Below are 24,022 nucleotides of genomic sequence, written 5' to 3'. Positions count from 1 at the left end.
CCCTTCTAAAACTCAGATTAATAACGAAGAGCTTGCTTAAGTTTTATTTACTGAAGGAAAGTGATTCAAAATCGTGGATGATGGGCCCAGTGAGATGTCCAGACCTGCTTCTAGAGCCAAGTCTTTCAGGACTGAGAAGATGGCGCTCGGTCTGTTAAAGTGGGTGGTGATAGTATGGTGCTGATACACCAGGCTCTGGCAGGAACACAGAGTAAAGGAATGCTCCCAGCTTCTCCTTCATAGTATGGTGGGTGTCGGGAATGCCCCCATTACATACTGACTCTTTTTAAAGGAATAATCCGCTCTTAAAATACAAATGCCTCCTTCAGTAATAATGGATTAAGCCAGGGTTCCGAAAACTGTAGCCCATCGGTAAGTCTAGGGAATCACATGTTTTTGTGATTACTAAAAAGTAATGTATTTTTATATTTTTAAATGGTTACCAAAAATATCAAAAGAATAATATTTTATAGCACACAAGCATTGTAAGAAATTCAAACCTGGGTGCCGAGAGGTTCCCTGGGACATAGCCCCATTCCTCGCAGGTGGCATAAGATGCCCTGAAACAGTATTGCTGAGGACAGAGACTACCTGTCTCTCGAAATCTAAATATTCACTTTCTAGCCCATGGAGAGGTGAGCAGGGGGAGGAGGATAAAGCTTCCTGACCCCTCTATAAAGCCTGTATTGTCCATTGTCACCATAGGAAGAAGTAGCTTACTGTATTATGTAAACAGCCTACAAAGACCATAAAAATCTCCTACCTTCCTTTCCATTCATCAGGGTGGCACGTAGCTTATTTGAAGCTCATCTCCAGGTAATCAGTCCCTTTATCTTCAAGACCCACTTTCTTTCTCCTCTGCCCCTGGGCTTCCCCTGACCTTTCACTCTCCTCTTTGGGCCCATAACCTACTCTCCACTCATCTCTGTCTGACCTTCAGTCTTTCTACAATCTTCCTCCAATACCATCCCTGTTCCTCTCTTTGCCACGCAATGCACCCTAACCCCCACATGGAAACACTTTGGAGCCCTAGAAGATAGAGGGCACAGGGGTCAAACACAAGCTATTGATTACCGAGCTGGACATGGAATGTGGACTGGACTCAAAGATTAGCTTCACTCCTATCTGGTCACAGGATTTGTTTCAGCCATTTCTCCGCCCTCGGTTTGGTCTCCTCAACAATAAATTATGAATCATAATTCTTGGCCAAACTATTTTTTATCGGATTGTTATGACCAAAAGAGATTGCTTTGTAGAAATACTTTGCCATATTTAAATCATGGTGCAAACAATGCTTTGGTTAAGATCGGGCAAATAAGGGATGCCCTACAAATAAACACACCCCATAGAATACACAGATTGGTAGAATACATAGAATACACAGATTGGTAGAATACATAGAATACATAGATTGATCAGCATACCCCGAATGTTGGTGATAAAGACTAGAATCAAGGGAGAGGCAATGGAAAAGCAACACTGTCCCAGAGAGTGGGACACAGTCCCAATTTAGCTGTCACTACTCTGAACTGGAAGGCTACTCCCATCTAGCCTTGGCTTCCTTCATTTAAACTCTCCAGGATCAAATAGAAGGCACCTTGCACAGAACCACAGAGCATGCTCAGCAAACAGTAGCTCATCTGCGTTCCTTTTGCTCTGATTTTTAAAACCACAATGGGCAATTTTGTCCCAAATAACTAGCAAAGGCCTGAGCGCGGCTGGCTGCTCGAGGGTGACCCTGAGCTTTGCTTCAGCTGAGAGCTGCCAGCCGAGCAGCTTGTTCTGGCTGTGGGCCTCATGGGGCACTTCGCTATGAATAACGACCTGTTTTGACATCTCTGACATAGCCGATCATTAAGGTGCAACAAATGGCTCTGTAAGGGATGCTGGTTTACCTACTCGGTGGCATCCTAATGTGCTTAAAGACCTGCTGGATCAAAGTAGCATGCTCTACCTGGCCCCTGTGTTTGGAAGAAATGGGCCAATAATCTCAGCCCTCGGGGGAGGGGTGGATGGCCACAGTACGCAATATTGAAAACAACAACGATAGCTACTGCTGTCTGGGTAATCACTATTTGCCAAGTGGCACCTAAGGGCCAGGTACTCTTTAACACATCCTAAAAGATGCTTACACATTTATAGAGGAGGACACGGAGGTTAAGATTTTTCCACAGGGTTCATGATATCCAGGCCAGCGCCATCTTGGATACTAGGCTCTCCATCCTGGTCCTCTGTGATGCTTCAGAGGAAATGCAAGGCACTGTTATCTTTGGAGCGCTGCAGCAGAGCAGTGCAAATGGAGAATGTACGCTCAGAGACATTGCATGGTATCATCGCACAAGGCAGTTTTGAGGAAAGACCCTGGCCTCCAGGATGGTGGGAGGGGGAAGGATCACTCCTCCCTGTAAGCCCACTACTGGGATCTGCTTCATTCAGCGTTTACAGGTACAGATATCCACCAGACTCCTTGAGTGACCTCTTGGGAACCACAAAGGGAAAGGGCTAAGACAAGGACACGCATGTGAGATGCTAAAGAGGAGAAACCATGACTAGATTCAGGTCATTAGAATCTCTGTTTGTGAAACTGCCTGAGCCACATAGTCACCAGACTATGGTTTCCACCGACATAGCCTATAAGTTCTTTCATACAGATCTAGTCCACTGGATGCTTCCCCATAGGAAGTTGGTAGGAACAGAGTTCTGCCTCTTACATCAGAAAAACCTGAGTTCAAGTTCAGGGCCTACCACACTTTGACTCCAGAGCACTGGACTAGCCAATTAGTCACTCTGAGCCCTCAAGTGTGGTATCTGCGAAATGAGGCTAATATCAGCCTTTACCAGGAGGCTGTCACAAGGAAGAACTGTGCATGTGGGAATGACTAAAGTAATACTACTAATAACAGAAAGCAAGCCTGGAATGAAGACAAGCCACTAACATATCTGGGGAGTCTGACCAGCCTCTTAGTCTAGCCTGCTGGCTGTACTACTTTGGACATCTCAGCCTTAAGTGTGTCAGGGTGAAGTGAGCCTCCTGCCAATGCCTTTCCCAGATGGATAGCATATGTGCTGATGGCGTGCATAAGAGACCCTGAAAAGGACATTAGCTTCCTCCTTGCTCTCTGTTGTCAAGAGGTAATTAGCCCAGCCAGCTTTGAGGTCATGCTGTCTGTACACCAGCCAGACTCAGTTTCTGATGATTGTGGCCTAAGTAGCAGGCAGGCCAGACCTCTTCTTCCTACGCTTTCTTCACCTGAAGTAGGTAGAATGAGCCATAAGTCTCCCCATATCTTCCACATGTGCTCTTAGTAGATGGAGTGGATTTGCATTGATGGGTGATGTGACATTCAGGGCTCTGATGCCACCCTATCATGCAGAGGGTCAGCTGTGGTCTAGGATCAACTAGAAAGCTCTCAATGCACAAGAAAATGTCCTCAGAGCTTGCTTAATGTCTAGCCAGTAATGAACCCCTGGGCACCATGACCTGCAGTGGTAAGGTGAGGGGCAGGCAAGACTGTAACCACACAGAGTGGCCAGGGTAGTGACAAGTGCATCCAGACTGTGATAGTTGAGATGGAAGGCACTTGCCCCTGTGCTCAGCTGTCCAGGGGATTTGACCAGCATTAGAAAGGCTTTGCCCAGGAGACAGCATTAGAATTGAGCTCTAAAGGTGAGTGAAGATAGCTAGGTGCTCTGAGGGGCTGGGGAAGGTGCAGGGCTGGGAAGCGGTGGTAGGAAAGCAACCCACAGGAGAGCTTGCTAATTAGTCGTTGTGTCCTCTAGGAATTTGTTTGCATCTACCCAACACATACTGCTTTATGACAGAAGGGGCCAGACATCCACCATGTGGTTGAGGAATTTGTAATAAAAAAAAAGTTATTGCCTATTAGTTTTCAATGGGGCTTCAGAGGTAGACAGTTAATAAGAGTAGAACTCCTAGATCCTTTCAGAAGGATCCTGTAAGATGGCGGATGTGATAACCAAGGTCTCCTTGCTCCCAACGGGAAAGGGGGCCTCAACAAGGAAGCTCCTTCCTCCCTGCTTTTCTTAGACTACATTGTGTAGCTATATGGAGAGCTGAGGCCGGATCAATCACAGAGGGGAAAGGTTTGTTTTTACGCACAGTTCTAGAGTATCAAAAGTACCAGATAAGGTGCGAGCATCAGGTTGGCATCTGCTGAAGGCCTTATGCTGTAACACAACACAGTAGGGAGATGAGAGGGAAACAGGAGCCTGTAAGAGCAACCTGTGGCTGAGAGACACATGGAGGTTGGACTACCTGATAATGACCCACTCTCCTGGACACTGACTGAGTCCTGTGATTTAATCCTGCTTTCCTTCTTCTAGCCCTAACCTAGTCCCATAATAAAATACCTAATCTCTTAGGAGGGTACTGCCACCATGACCTAATTACCTTGCCTTAGGCAGAGTTTAAAACAAGCTTCATTTGTCTCACTTTAATGTCAAAGTCTCTGGCAAAGGACAGTTGCCAGGATGACTTTGATACCCTCTGTGTCCTCCTTGCCAGTGTCTGTCTCTGGTCTGAGACTCTGAATCCCTGAATCATAGCAACCAGGTTCCCATAGGTAGGTCTGGGGCTGTGAGAAGTAGGAGCCTTGTCTCCCTGCTGGGAGGCTTTATTAATGACAACGGGATCTCCCACCTGCCATGACCTCCTTGGGCAAAGGAGCCTTTCTTCTGGGCCATCAGCCAGAAGCAAATGCTGACAGTATGTTTTTCCCTGTCAGACTATGGGCTTTTGAACTTCAGCCCCTAACTGAAGTATCCAAACTGATTATTATAAGACACACAATATCAAATCCCAAAGTGCCCCATCAGTGGCAGTCACATATGCCAGTGGGGTCTTGTGACAAAGACGGGACACAGACACCTCTGATCATAGGAGAAGGATGTTTCTTGGGTAAATATTATGTGCTGTGCATTTTAGGGGAACCTGTTTCGGTTTTTTAAAAAATGGTGCAACCTTTAAAAAAATGGTGCAACCAGTTCCCTCGAGTACCAGGGTGGTCACTCTCTTGCTAGTTCCGGCTCTGTCAGACCATAGGAACCAGTGTTAATTTATCTCAGTAGCTCCACCCTGCCCCCCAAGTACTCTCTGACCCGGGCTGTCCACCAACCATTCCAGCGTGGCACCTTGCCACACTTGTCTCTTGAGTTAGTTCTGGCACCCGTGGGACCATATGGGCTCCCTACTAGCTGCAAACCTGATACCAGCTACCGGGTAAACTCAGGGTTCTAGAAGTCCAGCATGGGCTGGCCTATTGAGGCTCCCTGCCACAGACTCTGCTCCCACTCCCAACAATCCAGTGAAAGCAAGACTCAACAAACTGCAACCCAACAATCAGATTTACATGTTAAATTCTCAATCTGCACAATAATCTCACAACCAATTGGTAAGGATATAAACCTCCCACCTAGATAAGATAAATTTGCCTACTGAAATCCATCCCGCTACCTTGGCAATCAAGACCACCCGGATCTGGGTCGTCCTTCTCCATTTCCATCTTGATTCTCCTAGCTCCTTCTCTCCTGCTTCTCCCTCTTCTTCTAAAACCTCTGCTCCTGCCCATCTTCCTTCTCATCCAGTGAGAGGCCTCATTTTATCTTGCCTGCCTTCACCTGCATAATGATATCAACCTACCGGAAACTTCAAGGGAAGTGGCATTTGGGCCACCATAACTTTTGATGCTATCTTTACTTAAAGAGTTTATGATCATTTTTTAAAGATTAAAAAAATGGAAGAGCAATAACCCCCTCAAAATTTTCCTGCAGTTGGGCAGGGGAGATTGCTCAGTAAGTAAAGAATTGCTGTGCAGGAATGAGGACAGAAGCCTGACTGTCCAGAACCTGTATACTGGGGTGCAGTAGGGCTTAGTCTGTAGTTCCAAAGCTCCTGCAGGAGATGCAAGGTGGACATGGAAGCGTCCCTGAGAGCTTGCATGCCAGCTAGCTTGGAGGACAGAGCAGCAGAACCTCAGACGAGGTAACAGCAAAGACTGACATGCAGTTATCCTCCACAGGGATGAGCACAACTGAGTCCTCTTTCACACACACACAAAACACTGTATACACTCACATATACACACAATTACACCGTCATAAACTCGTCCACAGATAAAATAATATTAATGATAATGCTAATAATAAATAATAAAATATAGCCATAAATTTTTTTATTAACTTGAGTATTTCTTATTTACATTTCGATTGTTATTCCCCTTCCCGGTTTCTGGGCCAACATCCCCCTAACCTCTCCCCCTCCCCTTCTATATGGGCTTCCCCTCTCCATCCTCCCCCCACTATCACCCTCCCCCCAACAATCACGTTAACTGGGGGTTCAGTCTTGGCAGGACCAAGGGCTTCCCCTTCCACTGGTGCCCTTACTAGGCTATTCATTGATAGAACCATAATTTAACAATGCCACATTACCATCATTGTGCTTTCTTCTTCTATTCTGCCACGTGCACCTTATGATCTTTCTTACTTCTGGCATATTCTCCCACATCATAAAACCTCACCGGATGTATGATGCTCCTTCATTGAGGAATATGCAAATGTGTTTGGCAGAGTCCCGGAGTCCTGTAGGCTGGTGCTTGTCAGGCACTGTCATGGTTCTAGTTTTCTTTTCACAGCACTCATGAACATTAACTCTCCACAGTGTTTAACTTCTTACTTTCTCAGGAGTGTGTGGGCTAGCCCGAAGTCCGAAGGCTTTGAGGCCTGAGATAAGTTACCAAGCACCTTCCTAACCTTTTCTGAGGGCTCAGCATTGCCCGAAGCTGTGAGAAACTGCATCCCCCAGCAGCTGCATCTCCCAGCACCCCACATGTGCGCACTAGAGTCTCCTATTCTGTAGACTGTGGCTTGGGACGTATTTTTCCAAGACATGAGAATTGAGACTACTAACTTGAGACTACTGTCCAATGAAATGTGAAGTTCCGTGCTCTTGAGCCACTCAGAGTCAAAGTCTTTCTATGTAAAATTAGATCTTAAAGTTGTGTGCAACCGATAAACTAATGAGATTTATAAGACTAGAAGGTGACAAAACATACATAAGCCATCTTTTCAAAGGGCTGGAAAATGCATGCATGAAAAACCATATTCCTCCATTGTAAATGCTATTCAGAGACATAAAAGTAAATATTCTCAAAGAACAGATGCTCCGTCTTATACCAATAATACATTTTTCCCAAGATAAGAAAATTGCCTGAAAATGCTCATGTTTATTGGGCATGAGAGAGAAGCATTTCTATAAATCCACAAGAAAGTACCCTGGTTGGCTGGGTTGATGATTTCCCCTTTGGGAGAAGTATCTTTCATCAGGGCTGCTCAGAAGTACCTGCATCTCTTCAGAATTGAGCCTGTTCTGTTGAAGAAGCTTGAAGGTGGAGGCGAATGCTTACACAAAGGCTGAAGAGAAGGCAGAAGCTCAAGGCCCCGGTAGCTGAGCAACATATGGGTCTCTTCTGTGTTGGCTGCCGCTGCTCTTGCCTTCCACACGGTGTGGAACCAGAGGGAAAGGAAGAAAAGGGCTATTATGGGTTGAACCACGGTGGTACCCACACTCATTAGAGTACACCCTTGGAGAACTGAAACACTCATCCCAGAGTGACAGATCTGTGCAGAACAGAGGGTTCCCTTGTGCAACACATAGAAGGCCGGTGGCTGCTGGGACCGGGACAAGGGATCTCAGGTGCTTGAGCCAGGATGGCCACTGCAGAACCTGCCTAAGGTCTGGGCAGATATGTATGGATCCCTGAAAGATAGCCTACTGGATAAAGACAAAGCCAGTCAAGCAGAATGGTATCATCTTCAATTCAGAAGGACTGGAATGAGCTAGGAAGTCTACATCAAGCACAAAGGGAAGAGAGACTGACCATTGCAACCAGGCCAGGGAGTCCCTGCAGGCACTGACACCTTTTCTAATGTGTGCCGTCCCTGCAATTCATTTCTGAAACACTTAGTGAAAACCTACTGTGTCCTAGAAATTGGTCCTACTTTGGAGATTTGAAAGGTAACAAAATGGACACAACCCATGCTCTTCTGGGACTTTTGATTGGATGTAGTCAACAGCTGCAGACAAATAGACAATCACAAGGGGCTGGTAAACCATTTGCTATGCAAGTGTGTGGATCTAAGTTCAACTCTCAGAACCCATGTGAAGTGGGGTCATATAATGCAACATATTTATAATCCCAGTGTTGAGAAAACTGAGACCAGTGGATCCCTCGGGCTCCCTGGCCAACTTGTCTAAACTCTATGACAATGTGAGACTTTGTCAAAACACACACACACACACACACACACACACACACACACACACACCTTCATCTTCATTCACACACATCCACATGAACACACACACACACACACACACACACCCCTTCGTCTTCATTCACACACATCCACATGAGCACACACACACACACACATACACACACACCTTCGTCTTCATTCACACACCTCCACATGAGCACCCACACACAACATACACACACACACACACACACACACAGTACTGATTCAGACCTCCCATACGGCCTCCTTAACAGATCGGTGAGAATCTTTAGCAAGCTTGAGCTGGATTCATATCCACTAGGGTTTGGATCTTAACCTTCTAGTTCCACCAAAGTCCACTGACATCCCCCACCCCAGCATTCTCTCTGCGAAGATAAGTGAATAAATAGAAACTAACATGCTAGACAATGCAGTCCAAGGATGGACGATGCTATATGGCCTAGCCTGACTCCAAATCAGCATTCACTTGTATTTGTGATTAACTGTAAATCAATATGTGTGACAAGAATGCAGCAAAGTGTGAAGAAAACTCAAGAGAACTTTCCAGGGGACTCCTTATCTGTCTCCTTTGAGCCTTGGACTTTGGGAGGCAACTTCAGGAAAGATATGGGCTGTAGCTCCAACCTTCTTTCCTCAGCCCATGGGAGAAGAGCCACAAGACAAGCTAAAAGCAAGCCAAGATCACCCTACAGAATAAGACGTGCCCACAGCATTCTGGTACCATATATTCACAAATATCCCATAACATAATCTTCATGTCTGCTCATTCAGATTCACCAGGCTGTCTCCCTAACAGACAAATGAGAATTTTAGCCAGCTTGTCCTAGATCCATCTCCACATGGGTTAGGATCTTGACCTTCCTGCTCTACCAAAGTCCACTGACACCTCCCTTCTCTCCCAGCATTCTCTCCAAACCACTGTCAACCCATTCTAGTAGCTCCTTCTGGGGGCAGGATACTTAGCCTTGTTTTTAAACTTGGTATTGACTCCGGGTCACAGGGGGACTTTCTAGTCCATCTTCTTATTCTATAAACATCACTGTTCAGTAGCCTATCTAGTGCATATGGTTTTTTTGGGGGGGAACAGATACAGAAACTAGCAAGAGTGAATAGGAACATGCATTGCCTCACAGAGCTTCTACACAGAACTCTCTGCTGTCACATTCATCCACGCTCCACTGATCAGGCCACAAACTAAACCCAAAGCCACAGGCAATAATCCAGTCCCTAAAGAAATCTCTTTATCACAAGTGACCTCTTCTCTGTGACTATAAAATACATCTGTGTCTTCCCTAGGATCTTCAAAAGTTACTCAAATTACCACCCAAAGCTATGGTGCCCACAAGGTCTAGAGCGAACTGTTCAGAGACCAGTGATCCAAAGAGGACATGGTATTTGCTATACACAGACACAATATGCAGCACAGAGTCCAGGAGCAGGATAACCTGTAAGAAGGTTTATTCTGGAAAGGGAAGGAAGGAAATCCATTACTGTCCATCAGTTTTCACAGCACTGATGCAATCTTATGGATAAAGGTTTAAAGTTCTGTACTATGGGGAAGGAAGGCTCGTGAAGGGGCCCTGGCTCTAAATTCTGGGTGCAGCTCTGTGCATTGTTCTATGGTATTCCTGGCTCCAACTCATGAAGTCCTTCCTTTTTCATTATCCATCTTGACCAAATCTAAAAGTAACCTTGGAGCAACAATGTCCTCCTCAGCGGCTGAATGGCTCCCTCCACCTGCTTTCTACCCAGGAATACTGAGGTCTGGAGTTTTTCCATAACACTCATAGACCATTAAAATTTCCCATGCAGAATCCACTGTTGTTTTACTGGTTAAAAACCCCAATGCAATAGGGACAGAGATGTATAGCCCTACAGAAGCAGAAAGGCATATTCTAGGATGTTACAAGAACCCTGTCCTGTATCTGTGGTACTTATGAGACTATACCCTGTGTCCCAAAAGAAAGGGAGGACAACTTCATGTGAGGTCCCTTGTTATGATGTCTCATTTCCACTATGCTACTATCTAGTAGCTACAGAATTCCTCAGCACGTGTTCAGTCACAAGGTTTGAATCTTCTTTGACTCATCCTGTGTGGCCAAGGCTCATAGATGTGAGGGAATTTCTTGTCAAATATTATCTAGAATTGGGTTTTCCGAGTCTATTTATGCAATCTTCTGAGGTTGGGAAAGGAAGTCATTGTTTGTTTGTTTGTTTTGGGGTGAAACTAAAGCCAGCCACCATCCCATGCAGTTTACAGACAGAAATCCAAGAAGAACAATGATGGGCCTTGTGTGATGAGTGAATTCTGAAGAGAAAGCAAAGTCTGGGACAGGGAACATCTCATAAGAGAAGTTGAAAGAGTTGTACTTGGATAATGGTGTCCCATGTAAAGGACAGAGAAACAAAGAGAAGTAAAGAGGTTCTCATAGTAATTAGTTCAGGGGAGAAGTCTGATGGCCGTCAGACTGGAGTGAAGACATGTTGGCCTTGGGAGCTATCTAAACCATAGTATAGGTTTAGTAGGCTCTAAAAGCACCCTGGATATACAGCTTAAACTTTGGGATGCTCTAAGCTGGAGCTGAAGGCCTTTGAAGCGGGTTTTAGGAACTAGTTTTGATAAGTACTACTTAAACCAGAGCTTCTCAAGTTATCTTCAGGGAAGGACTGAGGTTTCTCACAATCAGTCATGGACCAGCATGTCATAAAACCAAAAGAGAAACAATTTTTTTGAAGTGAAAGGGATGGCCAATATGCCCACCCAGAATTTTATTGTCATTAGAATGGATAAATATGAAATTACTCTGTGAAAGAACTGCTGGGTACCTTGCCTTCATATTCTCTCTCTCTCTCTCTCTCTCTGGACTTGGTAGGCCTGTAGCAAACAAGTTGAAGAGTCAGATCAGGATACAGAGCAAGTGAGAGAACCTGTTCTGGGAGAAGCTTTGGGCCCCACACCACACAGGGTGAGGTAGACATGGATCACTCCGGTCTGCCAGACAAGTCCTCTCAGCACGCCCTGTGCTGGAGGCACGAGTTCTCCTGTTCTCAGTGAAAAGCCGGGAAATTAGATCTAAGAAAAGCCTGACTGTTGGGCAAGAAGCTGCCTGAAGCGTCCCAGTGCTGTTGGCATGAGCCTGGGAACACCCACTGCTGTCTGTGACTCTGAGGTCTGCAGGATGAGACAAAGAACCAGTTACATCGCTGATCCGGGACAGGAGGAAATCCCCTCTGCTCCCTGTAAACTAGAGAAAATGTGTCGTTGGCAAGACAAATTTTGAGTTACTTCATCTGGCATTCACTGACAATAATTAAGGAAACTAAATATGGCAAAGAATGTGAGGATATTCCCAACATTAAAGTAGTTGATAATAATTTCAATGCATGCACCTACCCTATCTTCCACACACAGTATTGGGGGTGTCTTGAATCCAGCCCACTTTAAGGCCTGGCAGCCTGTCACTTAGCAGTTGAGCAGGTGCTAGGGGGATGAGAGATAGGCAATGTGTGCTGAATCGTAAGGATAGTAATATATTCCTGAAGTTGGACAGCAGTAATGGCAGAATACATGTGCGTGCATGTGTGCGTGCAAACATGCACCTGTTCTGAGTCATGCACATGACCACTTACCTTACAGATAATTATTGAGTGTTTCCTCAGTGTGTGACATACTGATCTGACTCTAGAATGAGGCTGGGACATAAATAGGTAAATCATTGTTTCTCAGGAGCCAGGATTAGATGAAAGTAGGAACAGACTCTCTACCAAAGTAGACATGAGAAACCTCCATTCCAGAGCTGAGAGTAGGAGAAGGGCTAGAATCCCAGAAAGAGGGAGCAGCAAGAGTGTGGTCTGAGGCTTAAGCAAAGATCTGGGTCCAGAGGTCCATGCCACCTCCCTTCTGTGCTCTTTGTAGTTAATTATCTCTTTTAGTGGGAATTAAAAGGTAGTAAAAACGCTGTTGCTAAAATAAAACATAGCAAATGGCAGAGAGGTCAGTCATAAAAAAAGAGAGGGGAGTCCTTACACTTGTAATTGAGTTCACAGAGTTTGTGTTGTGTTTCTTTTTAAACGGATCCTGTGTGTAATTGTTTTTAATTGGAAAAAGAGAAAGGCAAATAATTTAACACTCAGACACTTGGAATGTATGTGCCTATGCATATCAGGCGCAGGGCTAAGTGGTTGGCATTTATTATCTCATATAAACACTATAATTGACTCTGAACTAGGTGTTTGCGTGAGTAAATTCACATAGAGAGAAGGAAATGACTTGCCCCGGGGAGTAAGCAGCAGAGCTGGGATCACATCAGCTGGCTTCAAAGCCTTAGTCCTAGTAATTACGCTATGGTGCCTCCCTTTGAGACAGTTAGTGCTCCCATTCTACAGATGAAGAAACTGAAGCTTAGAAAGGTTAAAGTGCATGACCAATGAAAACTGGCAAAGAGGTCCAGTCATGTCATTTGTGGGCTCTGGTGCCAATGGAAACCAGGAGCCTGGCGTTTTGAAATCATTGGGAACTTAAAGACAGTGACAGCAACCAACCAACCCATCAGGGACCCTTCCAAGCAACAAGTAGCTCAGATCGCATGCCCTCCTCACCCCAGACCCTTCAGTGACTCCAACTCCTGCCTCCCTCCAACAGAGGAAGAATCTGAGCCTTGACTGACAAGGTGGGAAAAGAAAATCAAGTCAGAAAGGCAAAGAATCCTTTTGGAAGTTTAGGGCTCAGATCAATCCAATACAACAGAAGGTCAGCCTCTGGCCATAAGATTCCCAGGGAGTCATACACTCCCTGTCCAGACCCAGCTTCCTCTCCCTCTCGGGTAAGAGAGAACAACACTTCCCCTTCACCGGGCTGGTAGGAGCAAGATGGAGAACAGTGTTTCTTAGCTCTCTAGAGGGCTGGTTGCATGGATGACAGCCTACATTCAGATTCTCAGGCATTCATGAGAGGAAGCCAGCATTCAGAAGCCTAAAAAGACAGCCCACATTCCCTGAGCTCTGCTAGGCCTCTCCCTGCTACCATCTCAGTACAGGAAAGCCTCAGGAGATACAACCATAGTCCCCCTCCCCCCACCTCTACTCTCTCACCCCTCCCCCCATTTTGTAGAAAGCTGTCATAGCCTGCCCGTGGTCCAGCCATTGGTAGCAGAGGAGGCAGTGTCTGCACTTAGGGTCCAGCTGCTCAGTCTGTACCTTACATCTACCATCCCCTGGCCCTGCCCAATGAGGAGCCCAGATGCTGAGGGAGGGGCTCATCCTGAGAAGCCATGAAGGAACAGGATTCTGAGAACTCACTCTCTCCACTCGGGCTATGGGGGACTGTTTTGTATATACCAAAGAACTCTCTTATGGTCCTGGTCACCTGTCGCCAACACTCCTTTCTAAAGCCTGTGCTCATAGCAGGCACCAGTAGCCTTGTCCAAACTCTCGGAGTCATGCCAGGCTGCTAGGTTGTTCAAACTGAGACTGGATGAACATCACATCTTTTCTACCTACGTCACACCATTTGAACTTACCCAGCCCTGGGGGAGCTGTATTGGAGTTGTCCTCTAACCTGTGGCTTTGTGCTGATTCCATAGCATGGTATAAACTCTTATATTTTCTGAGTTTTGAAGCATTGCTATTTAGAGCTTTGCTTGCCCTGTAAAATGTAAACCAACCAATCCACTGTAAACCTTCTACAGCTGTCTCTCACACATGTCCGAATGCCCCAGTCACCCAGACATGGGTACCACACCCTTGAGCACAGCTCCGGTGTCTTAGAGGCCTCTGAAATTCCTAATCTGGCCTTTCCTCTGCCTCTTGAGTGGCACCACTGCTCCTGTACGGTCACTCATTTCTCTGGGGAACCTGTGAGAATCGCAACATCTCCAGCAGCAATTGTCTCCTGATGTGTTGGCCTTACACACATAATAACAGCAATGGTTAAAAACCTGTTATTAAAACAAACCCTAGTCACTCCCTCCAGAAAGCCTTCGAGTGTCCTTGGTGCTATAAATTACCTCGTTCCTGTCAACCTTAAGTTGATGCGTGACTGTGGCTTTCCTAGAAGTAAGATGTAAGGACCCTGGCTCCCATCCCCCACGTTCTGTCTGGTACATAGTAGGGGCTTAGTAAGTTCCTATCATGTAGAGTGGTACAAGGAAGGAAAACACATGAATGACTGTAACAGCAACAGTTTCTGCCCATGGGCTTTGGAGCACGCACAGAGAAACTGCATTTGACTGGTCCTCAAGTGAAATGAAAGTTGGGAGAGCCCAGCAAGTGACACCTCATATCCAAGAACTTGAGGTGGCAAAGCCAGAGTCAAGCACCTGTCTGTCTAGATGTGGAAAGCTGACTGAATTGTGCTGGATAGAGGTCCCTACCCCTTCGTATAGCAGAGCATACACTGATCTTGGGTTAGCCAGAAGGAGTGCTCTGCTCTTCTGAAAGTGACTCCTAGGGGCTGGCCTAGCTCTCAAATAAGCATTTAAAACCACTCTGCGTATTTAATGGCCTCTCAAAACACATACATATGGCTCTTCTTTGGCCCTGAAATTAAATCTAAATCTCTTACACAGATTGCCCGCTGACTTCCACTTGACCTCTGCAGCCAACTCCTTCCTTACCCACTGTCCCAGTTTGATTGTGCAAGATGGCCACTGCTTAGCCAGGTACCATGGTAGCTTCTTCTTGTAGCAGACTAGACCTTTGGTGCCCAAATCCAAATTACCATATCTTAGAGAAAGCACTGAATGATTCCCATTCAAACCTGTTCCTTGAACTCCTTTCGTATTCTCCCACACCCCAACCCCAGTATCCCAGCATCCAGATACCGGCTTATGGGAGTCCAGCAACTTCCTAGGACACCTGATGCTCCTTCAGCTCCTGAGAGCTGAGAATGGGAAGAGCTGGAGGTACCCAGTCATGCACAGCTACGGAAAGAAAGGAGAGTGTCTAGGCCAAGCCCATTTCTGTCCCTTTCACCCTCCTGTGACATTCTCAGAGGCCACATTGGGACAACAAAATGACTGGAATGTCTTGGTAAAAAAGGCACAAAGCTTATGCTTTCTGGAAACCTCTGATTTGCTTCTTTCCAACTCCAGGCATTCAGTGTGAAACTTCTAGGAGGTTACTAGTCTCCCAATAAGAATTGGGATTCCTAAATTTAGCAGGAATTTTAATAAAATCATCATGTTTCCAGATCCTTAATCCACAAAACAGAGTTTAAATCCTGATGCCATTCCAGTCTTAGCATCCTCAGGGAAACTGGCAGGGTAATTTAGGCCTTGTTATTAAAACAGCAGGCAGTCAGGACTTTCTGTTCACTTAAGAAGAAAAAAATTGAGTCAGTTTGTAAACCAACATCTAAACCTTTTTTTTAAGTGCTGGATATTTTAATCATCTTGACTTGATCACTTCTTAATACCCAAAGTACATATCAATCAAACGTATTTCAATCATAATACAGAGAGATATTATGTCAGTCAATAGCATATTTACCCCCCTTGTTTTTAATCACAACTTGGATGATTTATCTAATTTACTAAGTATATTTAATTTATTATTATTATTATTATTATTACTATTATTACTATAGCTTATTGAATATACCACACACTTGCTCAGTGTACAGGGCAGCAAGAGAATTGCTTAGACCTTTTACAGAGAAGGATTTCTGTTTTATTTTGAAGGGTTTTGTTTGTTTCTTTGTTTGGTTTTTTTTTTTATTTTATTTTTCATAGGCAGGGCAGTTTGGGAAGCTTGTGACCCAGAAGTGAGATGTTCTCACAGAGGCATCATGGGAAGGTCCTTGGGCTGAGGCCTTGGGTTGCACTGAGGCTCCTGATCACCTCAGGACAGGTGGAATCATTTCAGAGGAGATGACAGTGACTCTGCTAAGGTCACATGTCTGGGTTTGGAGCAGTTGAAGTTCAAACCCAAATCCCTCCACTCTTCTAGATAGAAATGGTCCCCTAGGCCTCATGAAGCCATGGATGGAAATTGGTGTGACTTCCCCAGGACCATACAATTCTCTCACAAAATCTCCCCACTGAACCTGGGGACTTGCTAGGACTGAGAACAACTCCCATTTTCACAGATTTTTTTTTGACCATGGGTGTGCACCAAGCCCAAGAATGGGGCTCTGTCACCTTTGCTAACTACCATCACATGTATCTTTTGCTTGTCATTATACCAGAGGCTGTGAATTTACTAACTGGCTCGGCGTAAGGATAATGCCAACCACACCCCTCCATTCTCTGTCAATAATAGGGTTGTTCCTTTAAGAAACCAGTGCAAGTAGGCCTTAAAAGTGAATCTGTAAAAATGGCAGTTGTCTTCAGTTCTGGTGAATTCTACAGGTCAGTGGGGAACTTTTGCAAAAGAGTCGTGTGTCCCTGGGTAAGTCACACCAATTTTCAGCTGTCACTTCTTCATTTGAGCAATTAGGACACTAACATCCCCACACTGGGTCCCAGTGAGGATTAAATAAAAAGGCAGTTGTAAAAGTGCTTGGTGGATGAACTGACCAATAGTCTCTTCCTGACATATCATTTAAGAAGCAATAACTTAAGAGCTACGTATCTTTTGAACATGTGCCCCGTGTTTGATGGTGACACAACCGTGTTTTAAATTCCCTCTCCCACAATTCAGAGTAGCTGTTACAAATTTATGAAAACCTGGACTCTGGGAGGCAGATGATTTCCACAAAGTTCCATGGCAGGGCTGGGGCTGATGGCAGGAGGGCTAGACCGAGGGGCCATACTCTTAAACACAATACTCTCTCACCCTGCAGAAAATGAAGAGGAATAGATGTGTCCTGTGGTGTAGGCTGAATGTGATGACTTTCCTTTGGCTCTCTCGAGCCCTCCACAGCCTCCTTTTGTAAGAGTTTAGAGATGCCTGTGTAAGCTTTCTAGTCTCTCAAGGATGTTGTACTCTGAAAGCGTCATCGATTTCCTTTATTAGATAGTGGCAATTTTGCCTGCTCCTCGTAACCCTCAAAAACAAGCCCTGTGAGGTCGTCACCAGAGTGACTGGCAGTTTGCTGCTTTTAAAGCTCCTCTGTTCCTGACTTCCATGAGGGCCAGAGAGAGACCAGCCTCCCAAGCAAATGGGTGACCAGAGAGAGGATAGAGCTGCTAGACTGGCCTTTTACATCACAACTTAGTTTCTGCTCTATTTCCTCCTTTTCTATGCTATTTCTCATCAGAAATAACCATGTAGATATATAGAGGAGAAAGATAGCAAAGCCACAGGGAAAATGGAATCAGTTCTGCGACCAGAGTCCCTGTAGTGGAGGGTTCTTATTCTTGAGGGCCCTCAACTCCTGCCACTGGGCTCACACCAGTCTGCTTCACAAAACCATTAGCAACTCACTAAGGGGATCCCAGGAGGGAGGGAAGAAAGCAGGCTGTCTCCTAGATCCTGTTTCTTGTTCAGAAGGAAGCAGATTCTTCCATTGTCAGCTAAGGACCAAATGCCATAGAGAAGCAACCGTGTTCTGTGGGGAGGGATGGTTCTAAGGAGTTGAAGATAGCATGGATAGGGCAGCAACAGGAAGTTATTGACAGGCTTTGGATCTGTCTGCGTCTCAGGATGGGCTGCCATTGCCGCAGTGAGGTCTCCAGCCTTCTCCAGATCCGCCTGGCAAAGATTTCCAACACTAGGATTAGACTGGAAAAGCCAAGTGCTGACTGTGGAAGACTGAAAACTAAACATCAAAACCCCCGCTTTTAAGGATTTCACAGCTACCGAGGGAAACTAGCCACAGGTAGATAGTTTCAATGTGCTCTATTAGGGAACTCAACGCACTTTTCCCTGCTAGCTAATAAAAACTACTCTGGACCAGGCACCTGCTCCCTGATGGAGAGTCAGTCACCTCCCAGACTCGGGCCTGATGCTGCATACTCACTCATGTGTCGAGACACGACAGAGGCATCTACCTAGAAAAGGAACCTCAGAAGGAGACATGAAGGCTATGTCAAGAGCAGAGTAGATGCCATGTAGAAGAAATAGCGTGATCAAACACAGTGACATGAAACATTTTGTACCTGGGGCGCAGTACTCTCTAGTTGTGGTTGGCGTCTTAGAATACGGTGGCTTCCAGACAATGTTCTGATAAAAAAAAAAGCCTTCCTTTCCTTTGTTCTATGGTTTGTTCTTAGGATCGAACTGGGGCTCTCAGGCCATGGGCTGCAAAGGGGCTTCCTGGATGCGATAGGATGGTTTAGTCTCAGGTCCTGGAGACTGTAATTGGGTATATTTTCCTCTGTGGGTTTGGGAACATCCTCCTCCCATTGTCTGTTCCCTGGGGTCGAGCCTCACAACCATGATATACAACTTCTTCTCCTGGTATGCCTTTAACAATCCCTGACAAAAACTAGCGATTAATGTGGAAGCTCTAGGCTAAGCTTGTATTGCATGTTGGGGATTGTCCCTCCCTTACCTGGAAACCTCAATCAGAACCACATTCTATGCAGGAATCCATCGCCACACGTGACCCTCATCCCAGCTCTGTAAGACCCATATTAATGTCCCAGCTTTACTGATGAGGTACCTGCAGCTTCAAAGCCTTTAGAGCCTACTTGTGACCTTACAGCCAAGCCAAGATCTTTGCTGCCACTTTGCCAAGCAGAGAGCATCAGTTCTTGGCCTCAAGTTCATACAAGAACTGTCAATCTCTAGGTACCTTGCCATTCTCCTTCTGATAAGCCAGCACAACCTTACTCATCACCTCCTCTTTCTCTCTCCTGACCTCTTCACCGCTGTGTCCATTGTGCTCAGGGCAGGGTGTGGCACATAGAAACACCGAACAAAATAGCTGCTCAGTAAAGGCAGCCACTTGGTCCCTAAGGCTGGCTTTCTCCATGTATCTCTTTGATGGATGCCAGTGTCCCACTAGGGACTCCTGTGCCTGGTGGCTCCACAATGCAGGAATTCCTGATGCTCTCACAGGTGAGGTCAGGCGTTTCACTGATGTCCATTTCTAGTTGGAGCACCGTTAGATGCTCCACATGCCGAACACTTGGGACTTGTGAACTCATAGCACCCACAGTTTGCTTCTTTCATCAACTTCACTCACCCTTCTGCTTTTAAGTGTGCTTGGGAGTGGTTGCACAGCCTCTCGGATGTATCCTTACAGTGGGGAATTCTGCCTGTTTTCAGGGACTGTGAGTTATCAGTCTTTGGGAGCTTGCTTTGTCTTAAGTGAGTGTCTCTGACGTTCGATTGATCCTATTATGTATCAATCAATCCCCACGAGAACCCAGCGTTTGTTCTCCTTGATTGCTCTGTTCTTCTGAGCTGCCATTTTGATTGTGATTTTTTTCGCTTCTCTTCAATGCTTTATCACCTCGCAATTATTTTTCCACTGAAAAGCGGTGGCAGAATCATCAGCCATTCTTACATCGCAGTTTTGAATGTTCGAGAATCCCTGTGTTCTCTGTAACTTCACATATACCATAGAGGGAGGACCATGCTTCCCTTTGTTTTGAAGTAAGACATCTGTGTTCTCCAAAATCATCATACAAGATAATATAGGAGAGGGATGGGGAAAGATACAGCTCTCTAAAACGTAGTGCACATAAAAGGGGAAGGAGAGCATTGGCATCAGCCTGTCCACCCCATTGGTCCCACTTGCTCTCCCAACCTCAGCTCCCACCATTTCACAGTGTCACACAGGCTCTAAGTGTCCCAGGCATCTTTCAAGGTCAAGCGATTTAGTCTTTGTAATACTTGTATGAGATAAGATAATGTTTTTCTCGCTACTTTTCCGGTGTCTCACCGACATTTCTGGGTGCTATGCCTCACTCTGTTTTCCCCACAATACATAGTACCTGAGAAGCAGGTAGATGACCAAGGAGTGTATGTATTTGTGTTCTGTGGCTCAATGCAGCTGCATCCAGCCTTCTGGCTCACCTGGTATTTTCTTAAGGTGAGGTGCGAGCTTTAATCCAGCAAATGTAAAATTCTCATTATTCTCAAACTGTTCCGTAATCTATTTGTTGAAACAAATGATTTATTGGAATGCATTCACCCTTTCAAAACAAGTGGTCTAGCAGGGCTGACTGTAAATGATTTAATCTTCTTGTTTTTTCAGATTGGACCAAAAGGATTGAGTACCAGCCCGGCTCAGGGAGTATGCCCTTGTTCCCCGGCATCCACCTGGAGACATGCGACGGAGCTGTGTCCTCCCTCCAGGTCACTGCAGAGCTGCAGACTAATTACATCGGCAAGGGCTGTGACCGAGAGACCTACTCTGAGAAATCCCTTCAGAAACTATGTGGTGAGCTTTTCCTTTGAGACTCTGTTCAATTAATAGCTTTCAAGTGATACATGCAAATGAAGTTTATCTAATTATAGCAAAAAGGCCAGCCTTCCCCACCTGCCTCAGTCCTCCTGAATGGATATTTGCTTAGGGCAGAAGGGTGAGAAAACTCAGCTTTTTGGCCCCAGACACAACTGTTTCAGAGTCTGTGTGGCTTTAGGCAAGGAGTGTGACCGAGCTTCCTTTCTTCACTGGTGAGACAGGGATTGAATGGTAAATATTGGTTCAAAGTTTCCAGCACAGAGGCAAGTGCCACTCAAGGTCTTCCCAACATGCTCGGTTATAGAGAGCTGCTTGCCGAGGACTATTATGAAAAAATGGTGCCAGGCAATGTGCAGAAGGGGTTGACTCATCTCCACCAAGCAGCCACATAATTTCCAAGGCCCGGTGCAAATGAAATGGTTGGGCATTTTAATATAGGAACAGCAAAGCGCTAAACCAAGGGCCTGAAGCTAAACAACTGATCGGGGTACAGCCTGTGAAGTGAGCCCAGCTGTCCAGAGCAGAGCCGCTTCCGATAGGATTGAGGTGGGTGAATGAAGATAGTCACGTGTGAAGGCAAAAGGGGAACAGACAAGGAATTACTACTGGAGAGGGAGAGTGGGCTGCAAGAAAGGAAATGGAGCTGATTATAGGATACCCTAGAGGATGGCTTGGAAGAGGCCTTTATTGAATACCCCACTGTGCATCCCGTGACACTCCGCATGGGATGCTCCACTTAGTGTTGACATGTATACCAAAAAGAAAACATATCCACCCAGCTTTAAAGACGGAAGCTTGGAGACTCAAAGTGTGACCATCATTGAAGTTTACACAGAAAGGAAATATCAGAGTTTGACTTTGAAAACAGGTCTCTCAGAAAGGTAGGCTCATTGGTTGAGAATTTATCAAGGCCATCCTGGCTCCTAGAGCTGACGTGTAGCTCTCTGGTGGGCCTGTGAAGGAGAGGCTAAGTAGCCTGTGAGGCGGGGCTGGACCACATGCTCTAGTAGCCAACTGCTACTGTGTTGGCCGCCCTCTTCGCCTCCCTTGGACGAGCAATACTTCTTTGCTCTCTATAGGAATGTTCAGGGACTCGTGTGCAGCGCTTCGCTGTGGGAGCTGAGGAAAAGACTTCTTCCCACAGTGGGCTACACTTGACTGTAACCATGCCTCTTCTAGAGGAAAGTGAGGGTCCTCGGTGTAGAGTTTAGTTGTGTTATTTCATGAGGGCCTCCTATGTTGTCTTTGGGATTGTTCTTTTCATTTTTCTCACCTGAAGAACCAAGTGAAATTTTAGAACCAAAATAAAGCAAAGCCCTATTAAATAGCATATTCTGTTTGTCATATCACCAGGCTTTCAGGGAAGACCTGTGGGGATGCCTGCCCTTCTGGAACAATTCAGTAAATTGGGGGGAAATGGCATTTCAAGCAACTATTCCAAAAGAGGATATATAGGGATTTACAATGCTCATGGACTGCTCACATCCTGTCCTTTCTTCTACTTGGTTCACGGAAGCCATCTAAGGTGACATCTTACTTAAAATGAATATCCCTTTTCATCCTCCTGGTACCTGGAGTGTCATCGAACTCAACCCCACATGGCCACCATGGGTTGTAGTCATTTCCCCTAACTCTGGCTTAGAAGGAAATGATGACTCTGCTTGCTAAAGATCAGAGGGTCCAAGGGCACATGCTGTGACTTGATGGTGAGATGGGTACTGCTGGTGAGAGGTAGAGAAGGCTCAAAGAGTATTTTAAGAGAAGAAACAGCAAGCCCAAATTGCATGTGGCTTGCTAATAGCTCACTCCCTCTGGGCTGCCAGCCTTGCAGGCTAACTCAGCTGGGGGAGGCAGCTTCCCCAGGTGTGTCTCATCTGCATCTGAGAGCTGCCCTTTGAATGAGACAAGCCTGCTTCTCTCTAGCCACCTTCCCAGTAGCACTGCCTATCACTCTTATGAAGTCCCTGTCCAGATGAGTCAGGTCTCATGTCAGAAGCTGGAATTTATGATTGGCCTAGAGTAGAGTACTGCAAAACAGGGCAGAAACAAAGGACAGAACATCAGAAGGCAGGCACCCTGGCATCTAAGGAAAGGGTAGGGGCTGGGTCATGCCCAACACACAGGCTGTGTGGTACTGTCTGACTCTTGTGGGCACCATGGCTCCTGGCGACAGACGTCTGTGTTTTCAGTAGATGGTAGGCAGGTTCCCTCCATCATTTCCCAACCAGAGAGCTGTTATGACATTTTAAACTAGGCATTCATGCATTTTTCATCCTACAAATCTTTATTAACTTTAAAGAGAAACATGGAGAGCAATTAGGATACTATTACCATAGTCTAAGCAACAGATAATGAGTTCTGAGCCAGGGGAGTGGCTGTAGGAATGAATTTAGGACAGTGAAGAGGCAAAATCAGCAAGATTTAATGAGTAGTAAGCTGTTGGAAGGAAGAGAGAAGGGATCGCTAAAGTCTAACTTAATAAACAGGCCACACCCTAAGCCAGAAACCCAGGAGCAAGGGTACATTTACAGGACATCACTGGGCAACACCACCTTCTAGCCTCCTCTCAGTTCTCCTGGGGATCTGCCTTAACCTATAGTTCCACCCCCATGGCTCACTTCATGCTGGTCCTTTTGTCCATTTCTTTGCTTCTCATCCCCAAGTCTTTGCTTTTTTCTCCCAAGCCCTTCCCCTCAGTCACTAGGCCATCTGTTCCCTTGTTCAGTTAGGTGAAGTCTCAGGTTGCTTCTGTAAGAACTGAGGCTCTGTGGCATCCTCTGCGTTAGTGTCTGACACCAGCAAGCATCAGCTCCACCCGCTTTCCCCTTAAGTGGGATTCTCTCCCTTTAGTGCTTGGGAAGCCATTCTGGTGTCAGAAGGCACATAAGCAGACATGGCAGGCAGCACAGGAGACAAACCTGAGGAAACACGGCTTGGCGGACATTTTCTTTCCAAGATTTAAGCAAGGAGATGCTTCCTTTCTGTTCTCCTTGGAACAATATAGTGGAGTTCTCTGGACCTGTGTCTCCTCCAGATTGTATACCAGATAGCTGGTCCGTCTTCCAGACTCCATGAAGCCTGGCTTCTTAGAGGAGATAGCCAACTGCCCTTTTCCAACTTCAGGAATTCCGGTATCGATCTCGTCTCTGGACCAGGATTTCCAGATGTGAAAAGTCACAGTACTATATTGAGAATGAAATGCAAGAAGAAGCCCTCAGGGAGACCTCTCAGCCAAATCAAATTTGACATTAACGACAGCCCAAGAAAAGGTTCCCTTCCTTGACCCTATGTCACTACATATTATATGAAATAGAAAAGTACTTTGTGGTGTATATGCCCTTTATACCACAGAGGCCAGGCTGTTCTGAGGGGATCATAGGGTTCCTGGCAGCTGGCCACTACTTCCTG

At 45.8% G+C, this 24,022-nt stretch overlaps 1 protein-coding gene across 1 annotated transcript in view; it reads left to right on the top strand.

Moving 5' to 3' along the window:
* The window catches only part of Clstn2 (calsyntenin 2), a 609,459-nt gene that overhangs the window by 490,920 nt on the left and 94,517 nt on the right, over positions 1 to 24,022 (top strand). The window contains 1 exon segment of the mRNA NM_134377.2: positions 20,405 to 20,590. Coding sequence (NP_599204.2) covers positions 20,405 to 20,590 — 186 coding nt within the window.

The sequence above is a fragment of the Rattus norvegicus genome, chromosome 8 (assembly GCF_021556685.1).
Source record: "Rattus norvegicus strain SHRSP/BbbUtx chromosome 8, alternate assembly SHRSP_T2T, whole genome shotgun sequence".
NCBI classification, from domain to species: Eukaryota; Metazoa; Chordata; class Mammalia; order Rodentia; family Muridae; genus Rattus; species Rattus norvegicus.
Note: the sequence above shows the minus strand (reverse complement) of the source record. Positions and strands in the feature narration are given on the sequence as shown.